This window comes from Rattus norvegicus, chromosome 6 (assembly GCF_021556685.1).
Source record: "Rattus norvegicus strain SHRSP/BbbUtx chromosome 6, alternate assembly SHRSP_T2T, whole genome shotgun sequence".
NCBI lineage: Eukaryota > Metazoa > Chordata > Mammalia > Rodentia > Muridae > Rattus > Rattus norvegicus.
Genome location: NC_141539.1, coordinates 127,135,513 through 127,158,590, shown reverse-complemented (window position 1 = coordinate 127,158,590; position 23,078 = coordinate 127,135,513). Strand labels below are relative to the sequence as shown.

The window sequence follows — 23,078 nt, the reverse complement described above, 5'->3', positions numbered from 1 at the left end:
AAGTCTGAGGAGGACAAGCAGAGTGCCCTTGAGAGGTGGAAGCCAGCTGCTCCTGGGGTTCAAGGTCATCCTGGGCTACCAGCCTAAAGACCCTGCTCAAAATCAAGAACAACGATAGGGAAAAAATGCTAGCTATAACCGAGTTTTAAAGTTTTGGTCCTTTTAAAATCACACAGCTTTTAAATCAGTGACTTTTTACTTTATGTCATTTCTCTGTTTTTTAGCTGTGCGTGTGCGCGTGCGTGCGTGCGTGTGTGTGTGTGTGTGTGTGTGTGTGTGTGTGTGTGTGTCGTTTATTACTGAAAAACAGACCTAGTGTGCAGGGCTCCTTGCGCCTCCCAATACTCTACCCAGATTGTCAACACATCAGAGGCATCTGGAAATAACTGCATTTTTAATATAGCTTAGTATTTCAGCACACATTTTCTAAATACAAGGATATATTCCTTCATGTTTGTTTTGTTTTTGTGTTTTTGAGATAGGGATTGCTTTGTTACCAAGGCTGGTATTGCATTCCTGGGCTCAGATGACCTTTTCCCTTAGCCTTTTGGGTGACTACAAGCACAAGTCACCTAAGCAAGCTTCACTACTTCTGTTTTGAAACAGTTATCTTAGCCAGTGATCTATTGCTGTGAAGAGACACCGAGATCTCGGCAACTCATGAAGGAAAGTATTTAATTGAGGCTGGATTAGAGTTTCACAGATTTCATCCATCGTCATGCAGGGAGCATAGCAGGATGCAGGTAGACATGGTACTGGAGAAGTAGCTGAGGGTTCTACTCTGAATCATAGCCAGAGGGGGGGGGGGGGAGGGACAGACAGAGAGAGACAGAGACACAGAGACAGACAGACAGAGACTAACTGGGCCTGGCATGGGCATTTGAAGCTTCAAAATCCACCCTAGTGACACTTCCTGGGGGGGTGTTGGTGGGGGAGCATTCATATTCAAACCACTACATTTTACATTAAGTCTTTCAGTCTTAAGACTGTTTCACAGTTTAAAGTGTCTTCTGAGACTCATGAGTCTCTTTACTGCAACCCCTTGTAAGATCAACACACAGATCACACACTTCAACATCCAGTGGTACTGAATGTAGGTGTTTCTATTTCTTGAATTCTTCATGTATGTGATGAAGCTGCTCTGTGACAGGTGCAGTTTCGGGGACTGGGGACACAGGTAAGCAGCATCAGGTTACGGCCCAGACAGTGTTTGTGCTGAGAATTAAAATGAAATGGTGAGAAGGTCAGAGGCTGCTTGGAGTTGGGTGGTCAGGAGAGGGGCCCCCAGGAACAAGCTTGGCGAGGTCTTGAGTGATGGTGAGGGAGCCAGCCAGGGAAAGAGCGCATTAACGTGAGATGGTTTGTCTTATCAAAGGTGTTTTTCAGAGGCTCCTAACAGTGATAAAGATATATAAACCAACATTGATTTGTACAAGGATCACTACTAGTGAACCTTGTACAGAAAGTGCAAATACCTACCTCTTGTCCAAAAATTCAGATATGTAGGTTTTAGAATAAGAGCTTTGACATTTTTATACTTGTAATTATCCAGCCAGTTCTCACCTTCTGAGGTAGTCAGGCCAGTGACCATTCTGATTCATGGAGCAGCTTGTTTCCTACATGACTAGCCACTCTCAGGGCAGGCTTCTTTTGCGTTATTTTATCATATGTTCACTTTTGAATGTTTCAGGCAACAGCATCAGCAACAGGAAGCAGACCGACCTGGATACCTTTCATACCCATGTGAAAGACCCACCACAAGTTCAGGAGGACTCCGGAGCAACCAAGGTGTGCTTTCTGTCTTTCTATTCACCTATTGCTTTACCTGATACCCAAGGCCCTTGTCATTTTACTTTATATATTTTTTTCTTTTCTGGTTGTTGTTTTGGGGTTGTTTTTTTGGGCCTTTGGTTTTTTGTTTGTTTGTTTTGTTTTGTTTTTGAGACAGGTTGCTCTGTATAGCTTTGGCTGTCCTACAACTCACTCTGTAGACCACACACTGAGTCAGAATAGGTCTGCCTTCCTCTGCCTCCCAGCACTGGGATTAAAGATGTGCACGGCTTTTTCTTTTTTTCTAATTTATGTATTTTATGTATTAGTACTCTGTCTGCATGTATGCCTACATGCCAGATGAGCGCATCAGACCCTATTATAAATGTTGTTGGGAATTGAATTCAGGACCTCTGGAAGAGCAACCCATGCTTCACCACTGAACCATCTCTCCAGCCCCCTTTTCTTTCTTCTTTAATTGTATTATAAAACTCTTAAATAAATTTGTAATATACCAAGTTCCTCTGAATTATAAAGCACATAGACTAGAGCACTTGGTAGATATTTGGGTATTATTTATTTAATGTAGTTTTGTTTTTGAGACAGTTTTATTATGTAGCAAGGGCTAGCTTAGAACTCACTGTGTAGCCCAGACTAGCTTCAAATTCCTGATCTTCCTGTTTGGGCAGTAGTAGTAGGTTGTAGCAGTAGTAGTAACAGGCATGCACCACCATGCCCTGGTTGGTTTTCAAGTCACACACATTACTTTAACTTCATAGCTGACACATTCTTCAGAGATCCTTCAGAGATGAGTAAGAGGTAATGAATATTAGTAAGTGGAAAGGAAATACATCTCACCACCTAGTAAAGGAAAACATTATGTTACTGTGGTCTAGATAACAGCTGGAGTCCATGTTCCTCACCCATCCTCCATGCAATACCTCTTAAACTCAGGCCTAGTATTGAAGATGAGTGGAGAAGAAGCCCTGTTTGTCAGAGGACTTCATAGAATCGATGCAGAGCTCTCATTTGGAACGGCCCCAAAACAATAAAAAACTGATCAAGGTTGTGGCTGTGATCTGTGTCTTGCACTAGAGATCATGTTACACAGAATCCTGTAAATCCAGCCAGAGGTGGCTCTAACATACCCTAGCCTCTGTCAGAGGAAGTTCACAAAAACAAAGAAAATTCCCAAGTTGACAATACCCAAGTACCCATGATTCAGTTGAAAACCACTGGTATGTCAGGAACCATGAAAGAAGGGACCATATGGAAATTTTAATTAATCATTGTTTTTTGTTTGGTTGGTTTCTTTCTTGGTGTTTTTTGTTTTGTTTTGTTCTGTTTTGAGGCAGAGTCTCACTCTGTAGCGCAGACTGACTGTGCATTCACTATTGTCCCGCGTCTACCTCTCAAGTGCTGAGGCTCTGGTTATCCACTCCGCCTGGATCTCACATACACATTTTAGAGCAGAGGAAGAACTGAAGTGTAAACCTCAGTGACTGGACTCAGCGTAGAAAACGCGGTGGACTAGATGGCAGACAGGCTTGTGACATCGTTTCCCATCAACACAGAAGACTGACCATACACAGTGAACAGCACTGAGGCTTGTGACAGCTCAACCTCTAACTCCCAGGAGCCTCCCAACGGGGTGAGGAAGTGGTGGAAAGGTCTGGTGATCTTTTCATCAGCTCACCCTGACAGACACTAGAAACCTACAAATGGAAGAAGTGGAATGAACTTCAAATTTGTGTAAACCCAAAGAAATACTTAAGACCTCTGAAAACTGAAGGCACAACCCTAATCAGAGAAATAACTGTCCCAACAGCAGTGTGAAATGGGAAGTGACTTAGGAGTGAATAGTAACTGTCTCCAATGCTGAAGGAAACTTAAACCCAGGATTACATGTGCAGTAATCATACACTCACTAGGATTGAGAAAGAACTTTTAAAAACATCTCCTTGGGGGTTGGGGATTTAGCTCAGCAGAAGAGCGCTTGTCTAGCGAGCGCAAGGCCCTGGGTTCGGTCCCCAGCTCTGAAAAAAAGAAAAAAAAAGTCTCCTTGAAGGCTAAAGGAAGGGGTGGCCATGCAGGCCTGGCAGTCCGATGAGCGTCACCATCAGCCATCCTCAGAGATGAACAACAGCTTGGAATACTTGGTTCTAAACAGTCATCAAATCCTGCCTTCAGGCCTCAGGAAACTTTGAGAGAAAGGTGGTAGAAAGATGGTCAGAGCTGGTGGGGATGGAGGACACCAAGGAGCCAGTGCTTTTCGGCACAACTGATGCCCGTGTGAACTCCCAGAGTTGGTCTCAGTGTGCTCAGCTTTAAGACTTATGAAGTCCCGCCACAGAGAGGGGAAAGAGAGTGAACGCCATCTCCCGTAGCTAACTCAGAAGCTAGCTCCAGTTGCCAAGCCTGGCAGTCATAATCTAAGCACCAGAACCCACATGATGGAGAGGGCACTACCCCTGTCTGTCTGTTTGTCTGTCTGTCCTCTGTACATGTTACGGCACACAGTGCCCACAAATGTACACACAGTTAGCAAAGTCTTTTGTAAAAAAGGAAACCTAGTATTCAAGTAGAAATATATTTGGTAAGAATTTGCCTTTTTTTTTTTCTTCTTTTTTTTTAACTCTTCCTTTTAGACAGGTTTCATGTAGCTTGGGCTGGCTCCAAGTGTTATATAGTCAAGGACAACCTTAAGTTCTGATTCTCCTGCCTCCATCTCTTACACGCTAGGCTGACAGGATGTGCCTTCATTCCTGATGCTGTGCCTGCTAAGGATTGAACCCAGAGCCTTGTGCGTGCCAGGCAAGCATCCTCCAACTCAGCTACACCTCTAGTTCAGAAGTCTGTCTTGTGATGAGTGAGGACCTTGCAGAAACTGTCTGAGAACTTTGTTTTCTCTCCCAGCAGGCAATGCTATGAGTGAAGAGGACGTGCTTCGGGCAACTGTGACTGTGTCTTTAGAAACTGCTAAAGACAGTTTGAAAGCAGAAAGAAAAAAATAGTCCCTTTAAAAATCATTTTGCCACCATGCTTTGTAACATTGTTTGTGTGATCACAGTGTAAGGTCCACTTTGGCAGCAGTGTGTTCACCGGAAGGCAGCAGACACTGCATGGTTTGTAAGCAGAAAGGGCAGAAGCGTCCTAGGACTAAAGAACCACGAGATGCTAGCCAAAGAGGCAGTCAGCAATGAAAGAAACAACGTAGTTTTCTAAATGTCCCTCCTTGTTTTTCAAATGTGCAATATCTGACTGAAATTATGGAATTTTCCTTGGCTCTTTTGGACCAACTCGTTAGCTCTTGCCACAGAACTTGATCCTGTAGAGTTCCGTCTTCTCTCTGCATTGGAGCTGGCTTGGCTTGTTTGGGCTTTTCTTCATTTCACACCAACCTTTTGTGAAATATCGTTTGTATGTCTTGCTATGGAAAGATCAGTCTGTCTTTTCGTGTATGTGTCAGGCACATGGATGCTTCCTGGTGTTATTTTCTCTGGTTTTGGTTATTTTCCTGCAAGTCTAACATGGTGATCTGTTGGTTTTAAAGCCTTTTTTAGTGGGATCATTATTTAACTCTGGTGCATTCCTCTACTCTAAAGTCAGCCCTGTTCTTCTAAACGAGCTGAGGTTTTTTGTGAGCACGTGCTTTCTCGATGCCCTGCGAAGGATTTCAGCTGTGTCCTGGCTGACTTATTTCCTTTCTTTTCCAGTTGAGAAAGGAGAGACAGAGGATACAAATATATTTCCTTCTACTTAACGTTCTCCATGAATGTACCACAGGAGAACCCGCCCTTCAGTGCTGGTGGTGGGTTCGTTCCAGTGTTTCTTCTGTGTCAAGAGCTTAGTGTTCTGTATATGATTAAGTCCTGGAAAATAGGTGCCTGCTTCACTTTTTAATTTTTAAAAATAAATTTTTTTTTATTTTAGTAGAAAATAGGCTGCTAGGATGATGGTCTAGGATGTGAAAGTAATTTACTAATGAAAATATATTTAAATATACTGTGGTTGACCCTTGCTACCATGTTAAAATTGTTAAGAATTACAGAAGTCACAATACTTAAAGGATCTGTTTGTAAATACGAAAGTCCTTAGTTTTGATAAACATTAAGTGAGATGCACATCTAGTCTTGCTGGGTCAATGCTTTGGTATGATTTGGGTGGAAATTAACTATTGTGTGTTTGTCCTGGGTGTCATAGATCCTGATACTGTTTTCCCCTCCCTACCCTTTTTGAAGCCCCTTTGAATGTTAACTTGTACATAGGTAAAATCAAGAAGAAATTTTAGCCAACAGCTTAATAAGGTGAAGCATGGTATATTGCTCTACTGATGTGTGTTCTGCACACGTTTTTATCAGGGAAAGTTTTTGATGTAGGATTTATTGCTATCTAACTGAAAATGATACAAATATTTTTATTTATGATTATGAAATAGCTTTCTCTTGGATAGGATGGATTGTTTTGTTTGGCTGTGCTAGGGATTGAACCCAGAGCCTCGTGTGTGCTAGGTAAGCGCTCTACCTCTGAGCTAGATCCCCAGATCCAAAACATGTGTTTCTCTTTTGTTTGTTTTTTTTCTTAGCCATTTTGTGCCAATTACAGTTTCTCTTTTTGAAATTTGCCTCATGAAAAATTAGACAGTCCTATTTTCAAATCTATGAAGTTTTCTTTTAGTAATTGCAAAGGTTCAGAATTATGCAGCTGTAGGCTGTTGGGTTAGGCCTTTGCTTACAGTGGATTTTTACACTGAAGTATGCAGCTACCCCAAGTGTGCTGGTCACATGTCGAGCATTGACCCTTTCCTTTACCCTTTGAAAAACCACATTACACTTTCCGCACACTCAGATTGATGTGCTGCCTGACAGCCATTTCAGTTTTAACTTCAGAGTTTATAAAACGTTCATGTAACACACCCTACGTAAATCATGTATGAAATACAGCATGTTGATCTTTTATTAGAAATGTTTTAAAGAGAAACTGAGTGTACACTGAATATATTTGAGTGCATTTTTTAAGTTTGTTATAAATTGTGGTATTTGTCCAGGCAAATCCAAAATCACCATTGAACTGCCATCCCTTCTATTGACCTAGGCTTACCTAAACATTTAGATTCATTATTAATGAGTAGGCAGCATGAAAAGATGCCAATGCTTATTATAACCACAGTATCCAAAGTGTAAGAGTTGTATGACATTCACGTCCGTACACAGGAGCTGCTGTTTACAGTACTGCAGGATAGACGGGCCAGGGACTCCGCTGTCATGGTCCTGTTATGGACTTAACTGACATTTCCATTCTGTTTTTACCAATTGGAATACTTTAATGTTTAATATTTAAACTACTGATACCATTTTTCTAATGTGTAACTTATACTACCAGATAAAATATGTACAGCCAGAATGCTAGTGTTAGAACCAAGAGTAGGTTCTACTCTTCAATCCCCGTGCCTGGGAGTCAGAGGCAGGCAGATTGCTTTTTGAGTTCAAAGCCAGTCTAGTCTACAGAGTAAGTTCCAAACTTGCTGCAGCTGCATAGTAGGACTCTGTCTTTAAAACAAAACAAAACAACACAACACAACACAACACAACAAAAACCTTTGGGACATTTCATTGATTAGATGGTTTGATACAGTCAGTGCAGGTGAACTCCACGGTGAAGTTTTAAATGTTGGCCAAATAATTTACACTTCACAGACTATCTGAGGCGGTGCTTTTTTTTTTTTCCTGAAAACTTGATTTTTCTTGATGAAGCCAAAGTTAATGAGGATGAATTCTCAAAAGGAGTAGTCTGCATTGCTTTATTTAATATCAGGTTGAGTAAAATAAGTTTTATTCATGTCAGAGTCTAAGCCACAGATTTTGAATACCTGAATGTTTGGTACTATTTAAATCATGCCAGTGCCAAGAATTACTAAGTTCTTAGAACTGGCCCCTGTGCCATGCCTGAGTCCAGATTGGGCAGTGCAGAACCCAGATGTGCTATCCGAGAGTCTGAAGCTGGGGAGTCTGATGTTTTAGTCAGGAAGAGGCTTCAGTTAATACCGAAACCTCCAGAGACAGGTTATTGTCAGGCAGTGCCATGTGCTCAGTGGTAGAGCAGCCACCTAGAGGCCCAGGCCTTGTGCTCAGTCCCTAACACTGCAAAAGAAGAACAGGGGCTCACAGTGAATCCACGTTCAGAGAGGCCTTACAGGGAGTATTTTCCAAGGGAGTTGTTTGTTGTAGTTTAGTCCTAACAAGTGTAGAGCTGTAATAGGTGACCTTAAGAAAAACCAGGTGGCATCAGCTAATCAGTACAGAGTTTTTTGGTTTTCATATTTAGAAACTCTCCCTTTATTCCTAATTCGTTTATAATTAAAGACAAGAATTGGTTTTGTATTTTTCAAAGTTTTATGCATAATAAAATGTTTTGTTGTAGTCTTTCAGGAATGAAAAGGATATTGACTTTTTTTTTTAAAATTAGAGGAGTGTGTGTGTGTGTGTGTGTGTGTGTGCACACATGTGTGTGTGTGCAAGCACCTAAAATGGGTCTGTCATTTTAAGAATTAGCACAAAAAATATAGTCCCTGTTATGGAGGTTTAATAATACCAGTACACATTGTAAGTGCAGTCCTAGGTGAGGCACTAGTGAGAAGTGTGTGGAAAATGCAGTTACCTAGGTAGGACTCACTTGTCTCTTAAGTAGTTTAAAGGTAGTATGTTTCCTGGAATTTTTTAATGTTTTTTTTTCTTTTTTTTGAGGAAGATAGACATTTGAAATGTGATTATCTAATTTCTATAACACTGGACTAATAGGAATAACTTTTTAAAAAATGACTGTTCTGTATAGATAAAATATATTGAACTCAAGTGCAAAAGCCATGAGATTAAAGGCATTGTCTTCTGGTCAATATGATGCACTGTAGCGGAGCAGTTCCTCAGGACACAACTCTGCAGCCCTTCCTCCTGTGCCTCAAGTTGATGGCTGCCACTCCACAGGTCTTCCGTCTGTCTGCTCCTTTGAAAGCTGGGCTTCCAAAGCACTGTTGAACACTGAGGGTCCTGTTGATATTAATGAGTTGTATTTTAAATATCAGAGATTATTAAATAAAGAGAATGATTTTCTATTAACCGTTCTGCTTTATCGTTAATTTATAGCCTTGCTGTTCAAAGTCTGGTGGGAGGCACGCATTTTCAGGCCACATTCAGATCCATTGTACCAGGACCTTGGAGCTGGAACTTGGAAGAAGCTTTGTCTGTGGAGTTGTTTTTACTCGGGTGCAGTGATGCCTGACACAGGCCAGGGGAGCCCTCACAGATTCCTGTCAGAGTGCATTGTCACCTGATCCCAGGTCCATAAGCCTTCCACAGTTTTCTCCTCATTGCTTGAGACTGAACTCAGTCTTTCCCAAGAAAGGATTTCGCATTCTTTGAAATCTGGTTTTAAATACTTGTTCACTTGTTCTTAACCTCAAGAGACAAAACACATTAATAACTCGTTTTTTGTTCTTTTAGACATTCTCTATTTAGCCTTAGCTGACCTGGAGCATTTGGGTTCTCTAGCTTTCCACTCTTGGGTGCTAGGCTTGCGGGCATGCACCACTGCTCTTGGTTGGCATTTCTTTTCTCTTGAGACCATTCTTTACCTATGCTAAGCACCTTAGTTACCCTTTGTCTCTCAGGTCACCACAGAGACATTCATACAGCATTAGGGAACAGTCTATGTGCTCACCGTGGACCATTTGCTGTTTTGATTCTTAGAAACAAGCATGAGTAATACTGATCATTCAGAATACTAATGGTCTCAAGGCCTGTTCTGAGGGATGTGTTTAGTACAGTACGTGGCTTAGTAGCAACGAGCAAGGTCTATGTAGTCTATTAGTGGCCTTTCTTGCCACTATAACAAAATGCCTTTGAGGTAACTTAGTGGTCATTTTGGGTCCAATTTCAGAGGGTACAGGTCATCATGGCAGGGAAAGTCTAGCAGCTATCACATCCTTCATCTTGGTAGATCAGAAGACAACCCTAGACTGGTATGGAGGCTGGGCTCTAACCTTTCAAGTCCTGCTCCTAGTCCTGCAGCCTAGGCCTAACCTTTAGAGGGTTCTGTAACCTCCTCTTCAATCAGCACGGCCAGCTAGGAATCCAGCATTCAAACAACACTTCAGAGAGAACATCTCACTCAGACCACACCAAATTGTGCATTGATGTTCTCATTCATTATGAAGACACTGTATTTAGAACTTGGAAGGGAAGGGAGTAGAAACATAGGAAATACAAAAATACCCATCTATTTTTCATGAGGGAAATGAGTAGTAATGAAATAATTTTATGGTTCAAGTCACCACAACATGAACTGTAGTAAAAGGTTGCAGCATTGGGAAGGTTGAGAACCACTTATGTAGATATTAGTAAATGGTGCAAAGCTTACATTTGCATTTTTCATTCATTCCATTGATATTGTAGCACATTGTGAATTTAAGGATGTGTGTTTACTACTCTAGAAGTGGTAGGGCCTGGAGAATGCAGCCGAACAATGAGGCAGACTAAAATTTCATGCACTAGACAAGTTTATTCAGATCTTCAGACATTATTCTGTGAAGATTAAGAGGAAGCACATGAGCAAAGTGTACAATCTCAAGGGCAAGGTGAATATGATGGGCAAGCCCTGTAGGATGATGTCATTATACAGGTGAAGGCAGGTATAGGATAGAACGAGACCTGTCATTGGACGAGAAGGAAGGATGGGTGGGAGGAAAGTTTTAGAGAGGGGGGAGGAGACGGGAGCAAATTGGGAGATGAGAAGGAAGAGCAGCCAAGAGAACATGGAGACAGATGTTATGATTCCTCTCTGCACATTTATAGGTTGTTATGAAGCGAGATGAAGATACCTAGGGGTATTTCAGTGCCAGACCTAGTGAGGGTTAAAAGACAGCCTTTTTTATAATTTTACAGCAGCAAAGCCCCACACAAGAAAAGGCTTATAGGGGTTGGGGATTTAGTTCAGAGGTAGAGCGCTTGCCTAGCAAACACAAGGCCCTGGGTTCAGTCCCCAGCTCCGAAAAAAAAAGAAAAAAAAAAAAAAAGAAAGAAAGAAAAGGCTTATAAACAACAGCCAGTTGTGTGAATAATCAGAAGTAAATTTACTCTATGCAGTACACCTAGGAGGAACACACAAGCACATTCCAATTCAGTGGTTTTGAGGAAACTCATGTAAATGTCACTCATTTCCTCAGATGAAGAGATGAGAGCTATAGCCAAGCTGTGCAAAAACAGGGCTTGGGCTGAGCCTAGAGTGTTTGTCTGTTCTAATCATCCCTAGGCCTGCAAGCTTCTAGCCTCTGTGTACAATCTAATTTTCCAAGCTGATTGATTCAATCTTCTCTTGGCTTCTGACTGAATTGCTGTGCCTGGCCTCATACTTAACTTTGTTAACATGTTCTAATCTTCTAGTTCCTCATTCTCTGGCTCATTCTGTCTTCACCTGTGTCTAGTCTGTTTCTGTCACTGTCCTGGTAAAACTGCCACACATATCTTTCTGCCTCTGTTGCCCTGTTTCAGTCTCTCTATCTCTGTGTCCTTCTGTCTCTGTCTCTCTCTTGTAGCCTCTCTTTCCTGTGCTGTTCTCATGGGAGTTGGGTGTATCCTATCTCTGACTCATTCTGTCAAATCTTTCTCTGATTCATCACATTGTCCCTTAATTAGACATCACTTTCAAACAAGCCTGTTTCCTTCTACAAACTAGTCTTACCTTCATTGTTAGGAATTAGAGTATGTCTATATTCTAGCCAGACCATACTGTAATCCAGAGTTTGTCTGTATTCTGCCCGGTTCCTGTAGACTTAGAAGATCTTTGGATGTGATCCCTTGCCAGAGCAGCCATCTTGCTGGACTAAAATTCCTCTTTAAGGTCACAAGATTCTTGTCTTATTTTCTTAGAGTTTTCTCACAAGCATTCAGAATTCTCATAGGATTCTATTCTTGGACCAAGTTCCAGCAGATGTGGAGCTCTAGAGGATTTATACCTTCAGAAAAATGAGATTACAGTTGCTAAACTTTTCAGTCATATATGAATTCATCACTCATCATCCTAGACTGAATAAAAGCCAGAGTCCTGTAAATGGCCCTTGTGACTCAACTTCTTCATATTTTCTGGGTCCTTACTTATAAATCTTCCCTAATCCATTCTGCTCAAGCCATCCGTGCCTTCTTATAAATTCTCAAAACTGCCAGAGACAAGTGTAACAGACTTTATATTCAGTTATATCTTACTGTCTAGACTCTACTCCCCTTCTCCCATATAGCTGAGCATCTCACTTGTTCAAGGTTCTATGCAAGATTATCTTACTGTTGAGGTCTCAACCATTTTCTACATTCCCAGTGTTCCACTTACTATGTCATGCCCATACTATCCTCACCGTTTTACTTTCCCTAACATTCCCTAGTGCCCAGAATTAACAGTAGATATGTTAATCATTTGAAGGTTACATATACTACATTTAAAAAACATTGTTCTGGGGGTTGGGGATTTAGCTCAGCGGTAGAGCGCTTGCCTAGCGAGCGCAACGCCCTGGGTTCGGTCCCCAGCTCCGAAAAAAAAAGAAAAGAAAAAAAACAAAAACAACAACAACAAAAAATTGTTCTGGGCAATGTACAAGTATGATGGTACATACTTGTAGTCTAGCACTCAGGAGGTCATCAGTTCGAAGCCAACCTGGGTTATAGGAGATCTTGTCTCAAGGGCTGAAGATGTGATTAACTAAGCCTATATGCCTATCAGGTACAAGTCTCTGGATTTGATCCTCAGCACTAGAAATTCTCCATCAAGTCAAGCTGAAAATGTAGCTTATCAACCCCATCATCAATGTTCTGGCCTGCTTCTCTTGGGTGTGTCTTTTCTCCGCTTTCTTGTCTTGTTTACTACTATCCACGTGTCCAAGTCCTTGTTCTGGGACACGGAAGCTGAAAACCCCTCGGAGACACCCCCTAAACCCAAATAGATATCTGGTGAAAATTATTGAAGTTTTAGGGAGAAATAATTTGGGAGGAAGGTCATCGGATTTCACATACTGGTGGTATTCCCATTGTTCCTTTAAGTACACAGTAACTGAAAACAAACACTAAAACAAGTGTTTCCTGCCTGGATACTTGAATTGCAACTCGCCGTTTCAGCTTGTAGCCTCGTTTCCAACCCTCTGGCAGAGATACTCTCTTATGAGCAGAGGCTGGATAAGAGTAATGCAGATGGGGGTTGGGGATTTAGCTCAGTGGTAGAGCGCTTACCTAGGAAGCGCAAGGCCCTGGGTTCGGTCCCCAGCTCCGAAAAAAAAAAAAAAAAAAAAAAAAAAAAAAAAAAAAAAAAGAGTAATGCAGATGGATTGAGGTCGCTTCCCAGTGGGGTGGGACGATCCTATCGAATCCTAGCAATACAATAGCTCTTGCAGACAGGATTAGAAGGCGACTGTCAAGGGTTTGCTTCCCCTTACAAACAAAAGCAGCTGCGCAGGTGGACTGGCCACCGCCGCCTCTTCAGTCTCCACCTAAAGTTCCGCAGGTTACGCGGAAGCCACGGGTCTGGCTGCCCCATTTACTTGGTCCTCCGCGATCCCACTGTCCTTCGCGCCCGGGACGCATTTGGCAGCGGCCCTTCTACGCCATCGTGAAACTTCTCTATGGTCGCCGCCGCTTCTCCGGCGGTGTCATGGCGGCCGGCGTTGAGTTGGCAGGACTGGCCCACGAAACTGAGGAAAGTCAGTAAAGCTGAGAAAGAAGTGGTGCAGCCGCACGGCGGGAAGCCGTGGGGATGAGCAGAGGCCTTGCGGGGGCCGCGGTGTCCATAGCGGTGAACCCTTGGTGAAGCGCCAGGCCGGGCCTCGGTTTTCTGACGCGGCCGTTGGTGGGAGTGCGGTGCCCTGCGAGTCCTCAGCGTCTGGATCCGCACCAGCTTCGGCGTCCAGGGACATTTGGAGCGGACGTGTCCACCCGCAGCGATGTCGTCCTGGCTTGGGGGCCTTGGCTCCGGCTTGGGCCAGTCTCTGGGTCAAGTAGGGGGCAGCCTGGCTTCCCTCACTGGCCAGATTTCAAACTTCACGAAGGATATGCTGATGGAGGGCACGGAGGATGTGCCAGGTAACAGCTGGAGCGCGGGCGGTGGGGCTCGGTTGGGACCCTAAGAAAGTCCACTTGGTTCCGGGTCCGGTCCGTCGGCAGACGCGGACGGGTCCCGAAGGAGTCACTCCACACTTTTTCCTTTGCTCTCCTTCCTTTACCTCTACAGCCGTTTTTCCAGCCTCCAGGACCATGGTGAAGAATTCTGGTCCTCCTCTCCCCATTGAATACGCTGGATAACTCAGTAAAGTGGAACTGCTTTTAGGTCGAATAGGGTCTTATTTGGGCGGTCCTTGCCTATTACTTAATTTGCCCATAGTTTGGGGACTGATCTCATTTTGATCCTGTCCCTTTAGTATGACAACTAAAGTATGGCAATTGTCCCCCGACTCCCGAGTACTTTGTAACAGTAATTACTCACAATTAAATATTTGATGACTCTTGTCCTGGCTTTAGCACGTTGTTAGGCGAATAGGGCTGTTTTTGTATTCAACTGTTTTCTAATTTTGCTCATCTTGAAGACATTGCAGCTGAAGACGTATTGTGTGTGTGTGTGTGTGTGTGTGTGTGTGTGTGTGTGTGTGTGTAAGATTGCACATTTCTCCCACACTTTTTGGCAGAACCAGTCAAATTCTTTATCTTTTGAGTGTTCTTACCTACCTTTACTCACTCTAATACTTAAAAAAAATTATTATTATTATTGTGGGGTGTGTGTGTGTGTGTGTGTGTGTGTGTGTGTGTGTACATGATGTATGTGTGCATGGACATCTGTACCACAGTGAGGTCAGAAGACAACTTTGTGGAGTTCTCTTTCCATCTTTAGGTAGAATTGGGGGATAAAATTGTTTTTACTTTGCTTGAAGGACAAGCACTTTTACCCACTGATTCATCTAGACAGCCCCTTCCCTTATTTTTGAAGTGATCATCTTGTTATCCTAGTGAATACTGACCTAGAATTAGATTGTAATCAGTGGTTAGGTTAATTACTCTCTTGACTTCTTGACATTCCTTTGAGCAGGTTGGGCTTTTTAAAGTTTTAATCAAGGCAGTGGGGAGATCCAGCCACTAAGAGCACTGGCTGCTCTCCCAGAGAACCCAGGTTCGAGTCTCAGCACCTAGTGGCAGCTCACAACTGTCTAACTTCATTGCGCTTTTAGGGATCTGATGTCACCTTTGGCCTCAGCAGGCACTAGGCACCCAAATAGTGCACAGACAAACATGCAGACAAAATACCCACAGTCATAAAACAATAATATCTACTTTTTAAAGGTTTAATTGAGGTTTGCAGTGCAGCTCAGGATGACCTGGCGCTGATAGTCTTCCTGCCTCTGACTCCCAGTGCTGGCTATGACAGCCTCGTTTCCTTGCTTACTGTTCTGGTTTAATCTATGGGAAAGACTAGCTAGAGATTGAACCCAAGGCCTCATACGTGGTAAGCACACTCCACTGAATGATACTCCCAAGTTCCGTTTTCTCATCGTGGTTTAAGAGCTGTGTGTATTAGCTGGAAACAGAGTAAGATGCTTTAATAGAAAAGTACTTATATTTAGAAGGAAGACTGGATCTCTACCCAAACCCATCCTACTGCTTGGGCTTCTTGACGGGAAGGTTCATGACTTGGGACAACGAGAACAAAAGGCCTTCAAAAGGCCTTTAAAGGGACTTTAAAGGCAGAACATGGCTGATAGCTGTGGGAAAGACTAGATTACACTGTATTACAGATATGAACCAACAGTTGGTATTTCTTCCTTAAACTGGAAAATAGTTACGCCTAACCTGATAGAGAGTTCATTTTGTTCTTCTCACCAGAGAGCTTCCTACACTCTTAAACAGAACCTACCTGTTCTCGTGTTCTCTCTCTCTCTCTCTCCTTTTGAGACAAGGTTTTATCTGTAGCCCGGGCATTTCTCCTGCCTCACCTTCATATAGTATCAGTTTTAGTTTGTCTGCCTGCATCTGCCTTCGCTGTGCTAGGATCGAAGGCACAGATCACCAAGCCGGCTAATAGTCTCAGCTTTAGTGATTTGGGTAGCTGCTAATTTTCCTGAACTTTGTTTTGTGTCTTCCTTGTTGTCTACTTCAAATCGGCCACTGACTCGTGTCCATTCTGTGTCACAGTTATCCTTTTTCTTTATAACTGCTACTCCAGCTCAGATCCTCAGTCTCTCCCAGCTTTACCCTCTTTGAATCTGACTCTTCATTCATTTTTCTCTTGTACTGCTAGACTAAAAATAAATTTGCTTAAAAGTTTCTTGACTTACAGAAAAAAAAGGCAAACCTCTTATTTTGGGAGGTCAAAGACCTGTTCCCTCCAGATTCAAACTGTCCACCGTACCAGTTTCCATTCCCACTATTGTACATGTACAAGTGGTTTGTTCCCAAAGCTTCTGTCACACAGAACTCTGCTAGGTTTTCCCACCACTCCAAGCCTCTACATGAAAAGTCTTTACTTCCTCCTTTACTGTCCTTTGCCTGGAAAACACTTCTTCTATTAACCTTGCTTGTGTGTCAGAGACTCCGTGAAAGTGTTCTGACCCCACATGGGGTGTGCTGGTTGCCAGTGTTCTATATTCTAACAGCTTTAGCATTGATGATATTCAGTGATAATTTGACTTTTTCCTTGATATATAGGGAGGGATAGCTTAGTTATTTTTCTGTTGCTAGAACAAAATGCTACGACCAAGGCAACTTATAAAAGAAAGTATTAAATTTGAGGGCCTGTGGGAACATCAGGGCAGAGGTCCTGGCAGCAGGCAGTTGGTGTGCTGCTGGAACAGTAGCGGAGAGCTTATATCTGGTCCACAAGCACCAGCTAGAAGGAAAGAGAGCTAACTGGGAATGCCATGAGCTTTTGAAACCTCCAAGCTTGCCTGGAGTACCACACTTTCTCCAACAAAGCCATACCTGCTAACCCTTCCCAGACAGTTCCACTACCTGCTGACCAGGCATTCAAATACATGAACCTATGGAGGCTGTCTTTTTTGTCTGTGTAGACTTGGCTGGCTTGTTTGTGTTTGTGTGTGTATGTGCCACATGAGTGTGCCAGTACTCTCAGAGGTCAGAAGAGGGTATTGGACACCTGGAATTAAAATTCTGTGTGATTGAGAGTTGCCTGGTGTGGGTGCTGGGAACAGAACTCAGGTCCTCTGGAAGAACAGCTGGAGGTCTTAATTTCTGAGCCATCTCCTTAGCCTGGGCCTTTGTTTACTACTCAAGACCACATAGCTCTGTCTCCTGCCCTGTTTTATAATGTTCAGATACAGAAGTGGAAAAATACCAGTCCACAAAGGGAAAAATGCAACTCTGGCTGATAATTTCCAGCAGGATTAGTGGTACGATGTTGGCATTGCTGGACCCTGACTATGTTTACTAACGTATTATTTTTAATTTTATCCACTTACTTATTTAAAACAGTCGTTTATAGTTCAGACTGGCTTCCATCTCAGATCCTCCTACTTCAGTCTCTTAAGTGTTGGGGTTATAGATATGTACCTCCCCTCTACCTCAAATGGCTTTGACTACTCATTCATTCACTCATTCATCCAGTCATCCAGTCATTCATTCATTCAGTCATTCATTCATTCATTCTTTGGTGGTGGGGATTAAATTAGGGCTTTGCACACACCAGGCAGATACTGTACCATCTGAGCTGCGTCTTTCAGTCCTTTGACTACTTTAAAGAAAACAAGTCAGAGGGTTGGGGATTTAGCTCAGCGGTAGAGCGCTTGCCTAGCGAGCGCAAGGCCCTGGGTTCGGTCCCCAGCTCCGAAAAACAGAAAAAAGAAAAAAAAAAAAAAAAAGAAAACAAGTCAGAATGAGTTAATCCTCATTTTTAAAAGATTTCTTTATTATGTATGTGTGCATGAGCATAAGTGAGAGAATAAGTGAGAGGAGGAGAGGAAGAGAGACAAGGAGGGAGGGAGGAAGAGAGAGAGAGAGAGAGAGAGGGAGAGAGTGAGCAGGAGCCCAGGAGAGTGAGCTCTGGTGTGCATGGAGCTTGGAGGACAACTTTAGGGAGTCAGTTCTCTCCTTCCACCTATTTTTTTCTCTGCACTGTATAAGTGAGTCTCTATGAATGTCCCCTGCCCCCAAGTGTTGACATGGGAGTGCTGGGATGACAGACTTTAGGTACCTCATCTGGCTTTTCATGTAGATGTTAGGGCTTGGCAACAAGTACCTTTACTCACAGACATCTTTCTGGCCCCTCATATCCCTATTTTTAATAAATTACATTTGCATTACTTTAAGTATTCTCAGGATATTTTTGGTTTTAATTATAGGTCATTAATTAATTGGTAGTCTTGGGAGTAGAAGGTGAGGGGAAAGTGTAAGCTCCAGCTGAGTAAGTTTCATCTAAAGTTACAATGTAGGCCAAAAGAGAGGGGTGTTAAAAATGTCTTCTGAGGCATAGGCGAGAGGAAGAAAGGGGACCCATTGTATTGTAGTGAGCAGCTTCAGCAATGGGAAGTCTTGGTAAAGATGGAATGACATATCTTCAGGGTAAGCTCTTTCGGCCTAGCATTCTGTTTAAGCTCAGTGAATGGAATGTATTTCCCTTAAGATGCTTCTAGGGTTGGGGATACAGCTCAGCAGAGGAGCACTTGACTAAGAGAGACAAGGCCTAGGATTCAGTCCCCTAGGACCAATACCACCACAACAAGACAACTGCTTATTACTCATATGATGTTAATCGACTATTCAGCATATACTGTTTGTTTTGTAGCAGATTTGCCCAATTCCGGGAGAGAAGAAAATGGAGCTACTCACTCAGTCTTAAGATCAGAGGTAAGGACAGCTAAAGACAGTTTCCTCTTTTGAACCATGAAAGTTATTGAAACTTTCAGTATTTTTAAATGCACCGTCTGACCTTTCGACCCGTCCTCTTCCTCAGGGTTTCATTTTGATCCTGTCTTTTACCCCCGCCTCCCTCACCCTCCAAATGAGGAGTGTGTGTGTGGTTGCCATAGCCGGTTCTTTCATGGTCTCATTTCTACTTCTATCTACTGGAAATAGGGAAACTGCCAGATGTAGAAATAGTCCTGGTGAAAACTTATCATTCATATCACCCAGACATGCGTTACGTTGAAGTACATTTATTTGCTTGTGTTTATTATCTGTTTTGTTTGACTTTGCATTTTGAGCTAAGGTTTCCCACGTAGCTCAGCCTGGCCTTGAGCAGGTGATCCTCCTGCTTGAGCCTCCTGAGTTCTGGGATGACAGGTTTGTCTTAGTCACTGTTCTATTGCTGTGAAGAGGCGGCATGACCCAGGTGACTCTTATGACAGAAAGCATTTAGTTGGGGTTTGCTTACAGTTTCAGAGGGTTGGTCCTTTATCATTATGAGGGGAGCATGGCAGCAGGCCTGGCGGGCCTGGTCTGGGGAAATAGCTGTATCCTGATCCACAGGCGGAAAGAGAGACAGGGCCTGGCATGGGTTTTTGAAACCTCAAAGCCGACCCCCAGTGACACACTTCCTCCAAGAAGGCCACACCGCCTAATCTTTTTCAAATAGTGCTATTCCCTGATGACTAAGCTTTCAAATATATAAGCCTATGGGGTATTCTTCTTCAAACTACCACAAGACCTGGACCATTATTCCTAGCTAGTGGTACATTTACATGCAATATGAAAAGTGGAATTCTGTTTAATTTAGAGTTTTAAATTTCCTAACATTAGAATAATAATAATATAATATTTGGAGCAAAGAAGTTAAGGATATAGGAATAATAAGCTAATTTTATTGTTTTGTTCCTTGTGAGTCAGTGCAGTCACTAACTCTGGGCATTATATTATACTTAATAGGGAAGAGAAAAGCTTGGAAAAGTTCAGAGGAAAGCCCAAAAGAAATTAAAAGGATTTCAGAGTGGGAACTATTATAAAGGACTATCGGAGCTCAACAATTTAGCCTTGGGATAAGAACAGTAAGAGAACACTTAGTGTTGTAGCGAGTGATGTTCTTAGAGAACTGTGGTAAGCATGACTTTCTCAATTCTGAGCCTATTAAAAAGAAAACACCGAATCTAGATGCTAAGATAGTAGTTGCTTGATAGTAGTTCCTATCAAGCCTTGTTGAACTCTGGTCTAGAATATCAGAGTGAGATTGTGGAATTTGAAGATAGAGAGGGACATTAGCACTAAGCATAGAGATAACATTGTGGGGGCACTTTGAGACCTTAACATAGGCACTTGGTAAGGAACACAAGTGTGGTACTGACACATGCCTTCTTAGTAAGAATGAGCTAGAGAGTCATTGAGGAGGCCCTCATTGGTACAGACCCACCCAGAACAGTTAGAGTGTGTGCATGCTGCTGGAACTTAAGGATGTTTGCTGGTGTGTATTTTGGGGGAAAGTAAGAAAGATTAACCCACTTGATTAATGTCTGCTGTATACTGAATCTGAGAAAGGAAATAGAACTCTTACGTCCTTCTGTGGATCTCAGTCCCTTCAATGGTCTTTATGGTTGTATCATCTATAGCAAATGTCTTAATCAGGGTTCCTATTCCTTGCCAAACATCATGACCAAGAAGCAAGTTGGGGAGGAAAGGGTTTATTCAGCTCACACTTCCACATTGCTGTTCACCACCAAAGGAAGTCAGGACAGGAACTCAAGCAGGTCAGGAAGCAGGAGCTGATGCAGAGGCCATGGAGGGATGTTACTTACTGGCTTGCTCAGCTTGCTTTCTTGTAAAACCCAAGACCACCAGTTCAGGGATGGCACCATCCACAATGGGCTGGGTCCTTACTCCTTGACCACTAGTTGAGAAAACGCCTTAGAGCTGGGTCTCCTGAAGGCATTTCCACAACTGAGTCTCCTTTTTCTGCGATAACTCCAGCTTGTGTTACCTTGTGCTCAAGACTCACTGATGTACAAGAATAAGGTGATGGCAGCAAGCTTTAGTCTAGGTGAAAGGCACTGTGTTTCCAGGGCATTAGATTTGCCTGTGTCTAGTTGACCCAATTCCTTATGGGACTTTCTGTTTTGTCCTTGTTTGTGTGTGTCGGGTGTGTGTGTCGTATGTGTGGAGACCTGAGGCCAACCTCAGTTATCAGTTCTTGTCTTCCATCTTGCTTGAGACGGGGTCTCAGGTTTGCTGCTTCATATGCCAGGCTACCTGGCACACAGGCTCCCAGGGATTCTCCTGAATCCACCTTGCATCTAAAAGTAGAAATAGTGAGATTATCATGTGCCTGGCTTTATGCATGTTCTGGTGTTCTGAGCTCTGGCTCTCACATTGAGCAGCAAGCATTTTACCCACCGATCCACCTCCCTAGCCCTGGTTTTTAGAGACAGGGTCTTGCTATGAGGCACTGGCTAGCTTATTTTACGAGTCTTAGTTAGGAGTCTAATTGCAAATGATATGAATTCACCTAACTAGCTTACCTTTTCCTCTTTTTGACAAAGAGTTATATTACATTTATTATATATATCTGGTAGACTCTTTTAGTCTTTTTGTGAATAAATTGATAGTGAAGAACTTTTTTTGTTTGTTTTGGTTTTTGAGACAGTCTCTCTCCATAGCCCTAGATGTTCTTGGAGAGTCAGGCTGTAGACTGACTAGGCTGACTTGAACTCAGAGATGTACCTGCCATCTGCTTTGCAGTGCTGGAATTAGAGGTGTGTGGCACTCTGTCTGGCATAAAACTGCTTTAGGAAGGCTTTAGTGGCATTAGTAATCTTTCTATCATCTTAGAAAGCTACTCAGTTATCCTCATACTCCTATTAGAAGTTTTAATATGTTATAAATACAGCAAACCCCAATTTTTATGTGGATAGGTAAATATTTTGCTTACATATATGTAAGAGTCTGATCTCAGAGTCTTGCAAGGTTGGGCTCAAAGGAAATGAAAGAAAGCCACTTAAATCACAGCAGGACCTTTGTGTGTAAACAAAGGTTTTACTGAAAGTTTATGGGGGATTAAATCATCTGTATGAAAGTCGTTAAATTCCTTGTTGTAAACACACATTTTACATGGTTTGATAGGACAAGAACGAAACAAAGGCAACAACAAAAGCCAGCTAGTGTTTACTGTTCTTTATGCGGGGACCGAGTCTGGGACTCTGCGGTCACCTCCACAGCCTTACTTCTGCTTTCCCGTTTCCTGAAATCCAGTAGATACTTTTGGGAACTTTCCCAGCTTCTGAGTTTGTTGAAGAGAAAGTAGGGCTAGAATTAGGATTTTCATTTAAAGGTGTATATTAAAAGTCAGGATTCTGTCTGAGACCTTTGATATTTTACATTATTTTTGTGGAATGTTTTTCATGATGCATGCATGTAATGATTGCTAACATGCTTGACTTGAAATATTTTTATTGAAAATACTTTTCTCTTTGCTTCTAGAATGAAAGACTTAAAAAGCTTTACACTGACCTAGAGGAAAAGCATGAAGCATCAGAACTTCAAATAAAGCAGCAATCTTCAAGTTATCGAAGTCAGTTACAGCAGAAAGAGGCAAGAGCTGATTCTCGTTATTTCATGGTTATTTTTTAGATTGATGAAAATATTAAAGTGTTAAATTTCTTAAGATTGAGGCAGCATTACTATTAATTTTATTTTTATAAGCTAACTCTCAGAAAGATTAAATTCTAGCTTCTAAGAGTCTTAACATTTTAATGATCTGTTGCTTATAAGTTCTGATGTTTATGAAATATAACTTAATGTCTGTTTTCCTAGGTTTTAAAAACATTTATTTAGTTTAAATTAAATTAAATTGTTTTGCAGTGCTGGGAATTGAACCCAGGACCCTTGCACATGCTAGCTATTTTTTAAGTTGGTTTTAAGTCCGTGTGATGATTGCCAAAACATTTTCCTTTGAAAAATGCATTTTGACTATGCATGTTAATATTTTTCGTGTTGGCATATACATGATTTTTCACATAAAGCTATATAGAAGGCTTTACAGTTGAATTTTTTGTGTTTCTGTTTTCTTTTACTTTGATTAAACTGGTTGTTTTGGCATTGTTTTATCTTTTCTTTGAAGTCTTAACAGATAATAAATAGATACTGTGTAATTTAACAATGTTACGCTGAACCCTGTTGTTAAATTTTCTTTATGTTTAATGCTTAAGTAGAGTACAATGGACACTCACATTATGTTGAGCCATTTCTCATTTTCTTATCCAGATCATTTTGGGTATTCTAGCTTGCCGACTAACTATTCCTTTATGCTGTGGACATATTTGGGTTCCTTAAATTTAAATAAGGACTGGGCAGTAGCTC

General features: G+C 42.1%; 2 protein-coding genes and 1 long non-coding RNA gene across 30 annotated transcripts in view; 2 read left to right on the top strand and 1 right to left on the bottom strand.

Annotated features, from left to right (window-relative positions):
- Positions 1-8,882, top strand: part of Atxn3 (ataxin 3) — a 35,875-nt gene extending 26,993 nt beyond the window's left edge. For 11 of the 26 annotated variants that reach the window (XR_015622124.1, XR_015622122.1, XM_087554487.1 and 8 more), the window contains 2 exons: positions 1,691-1,788; positions 4,687-8,882. Coding sequence is in view for 23 of the 26 variants with exons in the window: in XM_087554487.1 (XP_087410613.1) it covers positions 1,691-1,788; positions 4,687-4,784 (196 nt within the window). In the remaining 3 variants the exon portion in view is untranslated. 26 annotated transcript variants of the gene reach the window in all.
- Positions 8,590-13,351, bottom strand: LOC148005436 (uncharacterized). Its single transcript, XR_015623313.1, has 3 exons — positions 13,035-13,351; positions 11,503-11,776; positions 8,590-8,813 (listed from the first exon to the last, which is right to left on the bottom strand). It is a non-coding gene; the product is annotated as an uncharacterized LOC148005436 (long non-coding RNA).
- Positions 13,352-13,423: 72 nt separating this feature from the next.
- The window catches only part of Trip11 (thyroid hormone receptor interactor 11), a 68,361-nt gene continuing 58,706 nt past the window's right edge, over positions 13,424-23,078 (top strand). Inside the window, exons 1-3 of one of the 3 annotated variants that reach the window (XM_087553439.1) lie at positions 13,424-13,880; positions 18,586-18,644; positions 22,200-22,310. In XM_087553439.1, the coding sequence (XP_087409565.1) occupies positions 13,742-13,880; positions 18,586-18,644; positions 22,200-22,310 (309 nt within the window). In that variant the 5' untranslated portion in view covers positions 13,424-13,741. 3 annotated transcript variants of the gene reach the window in all.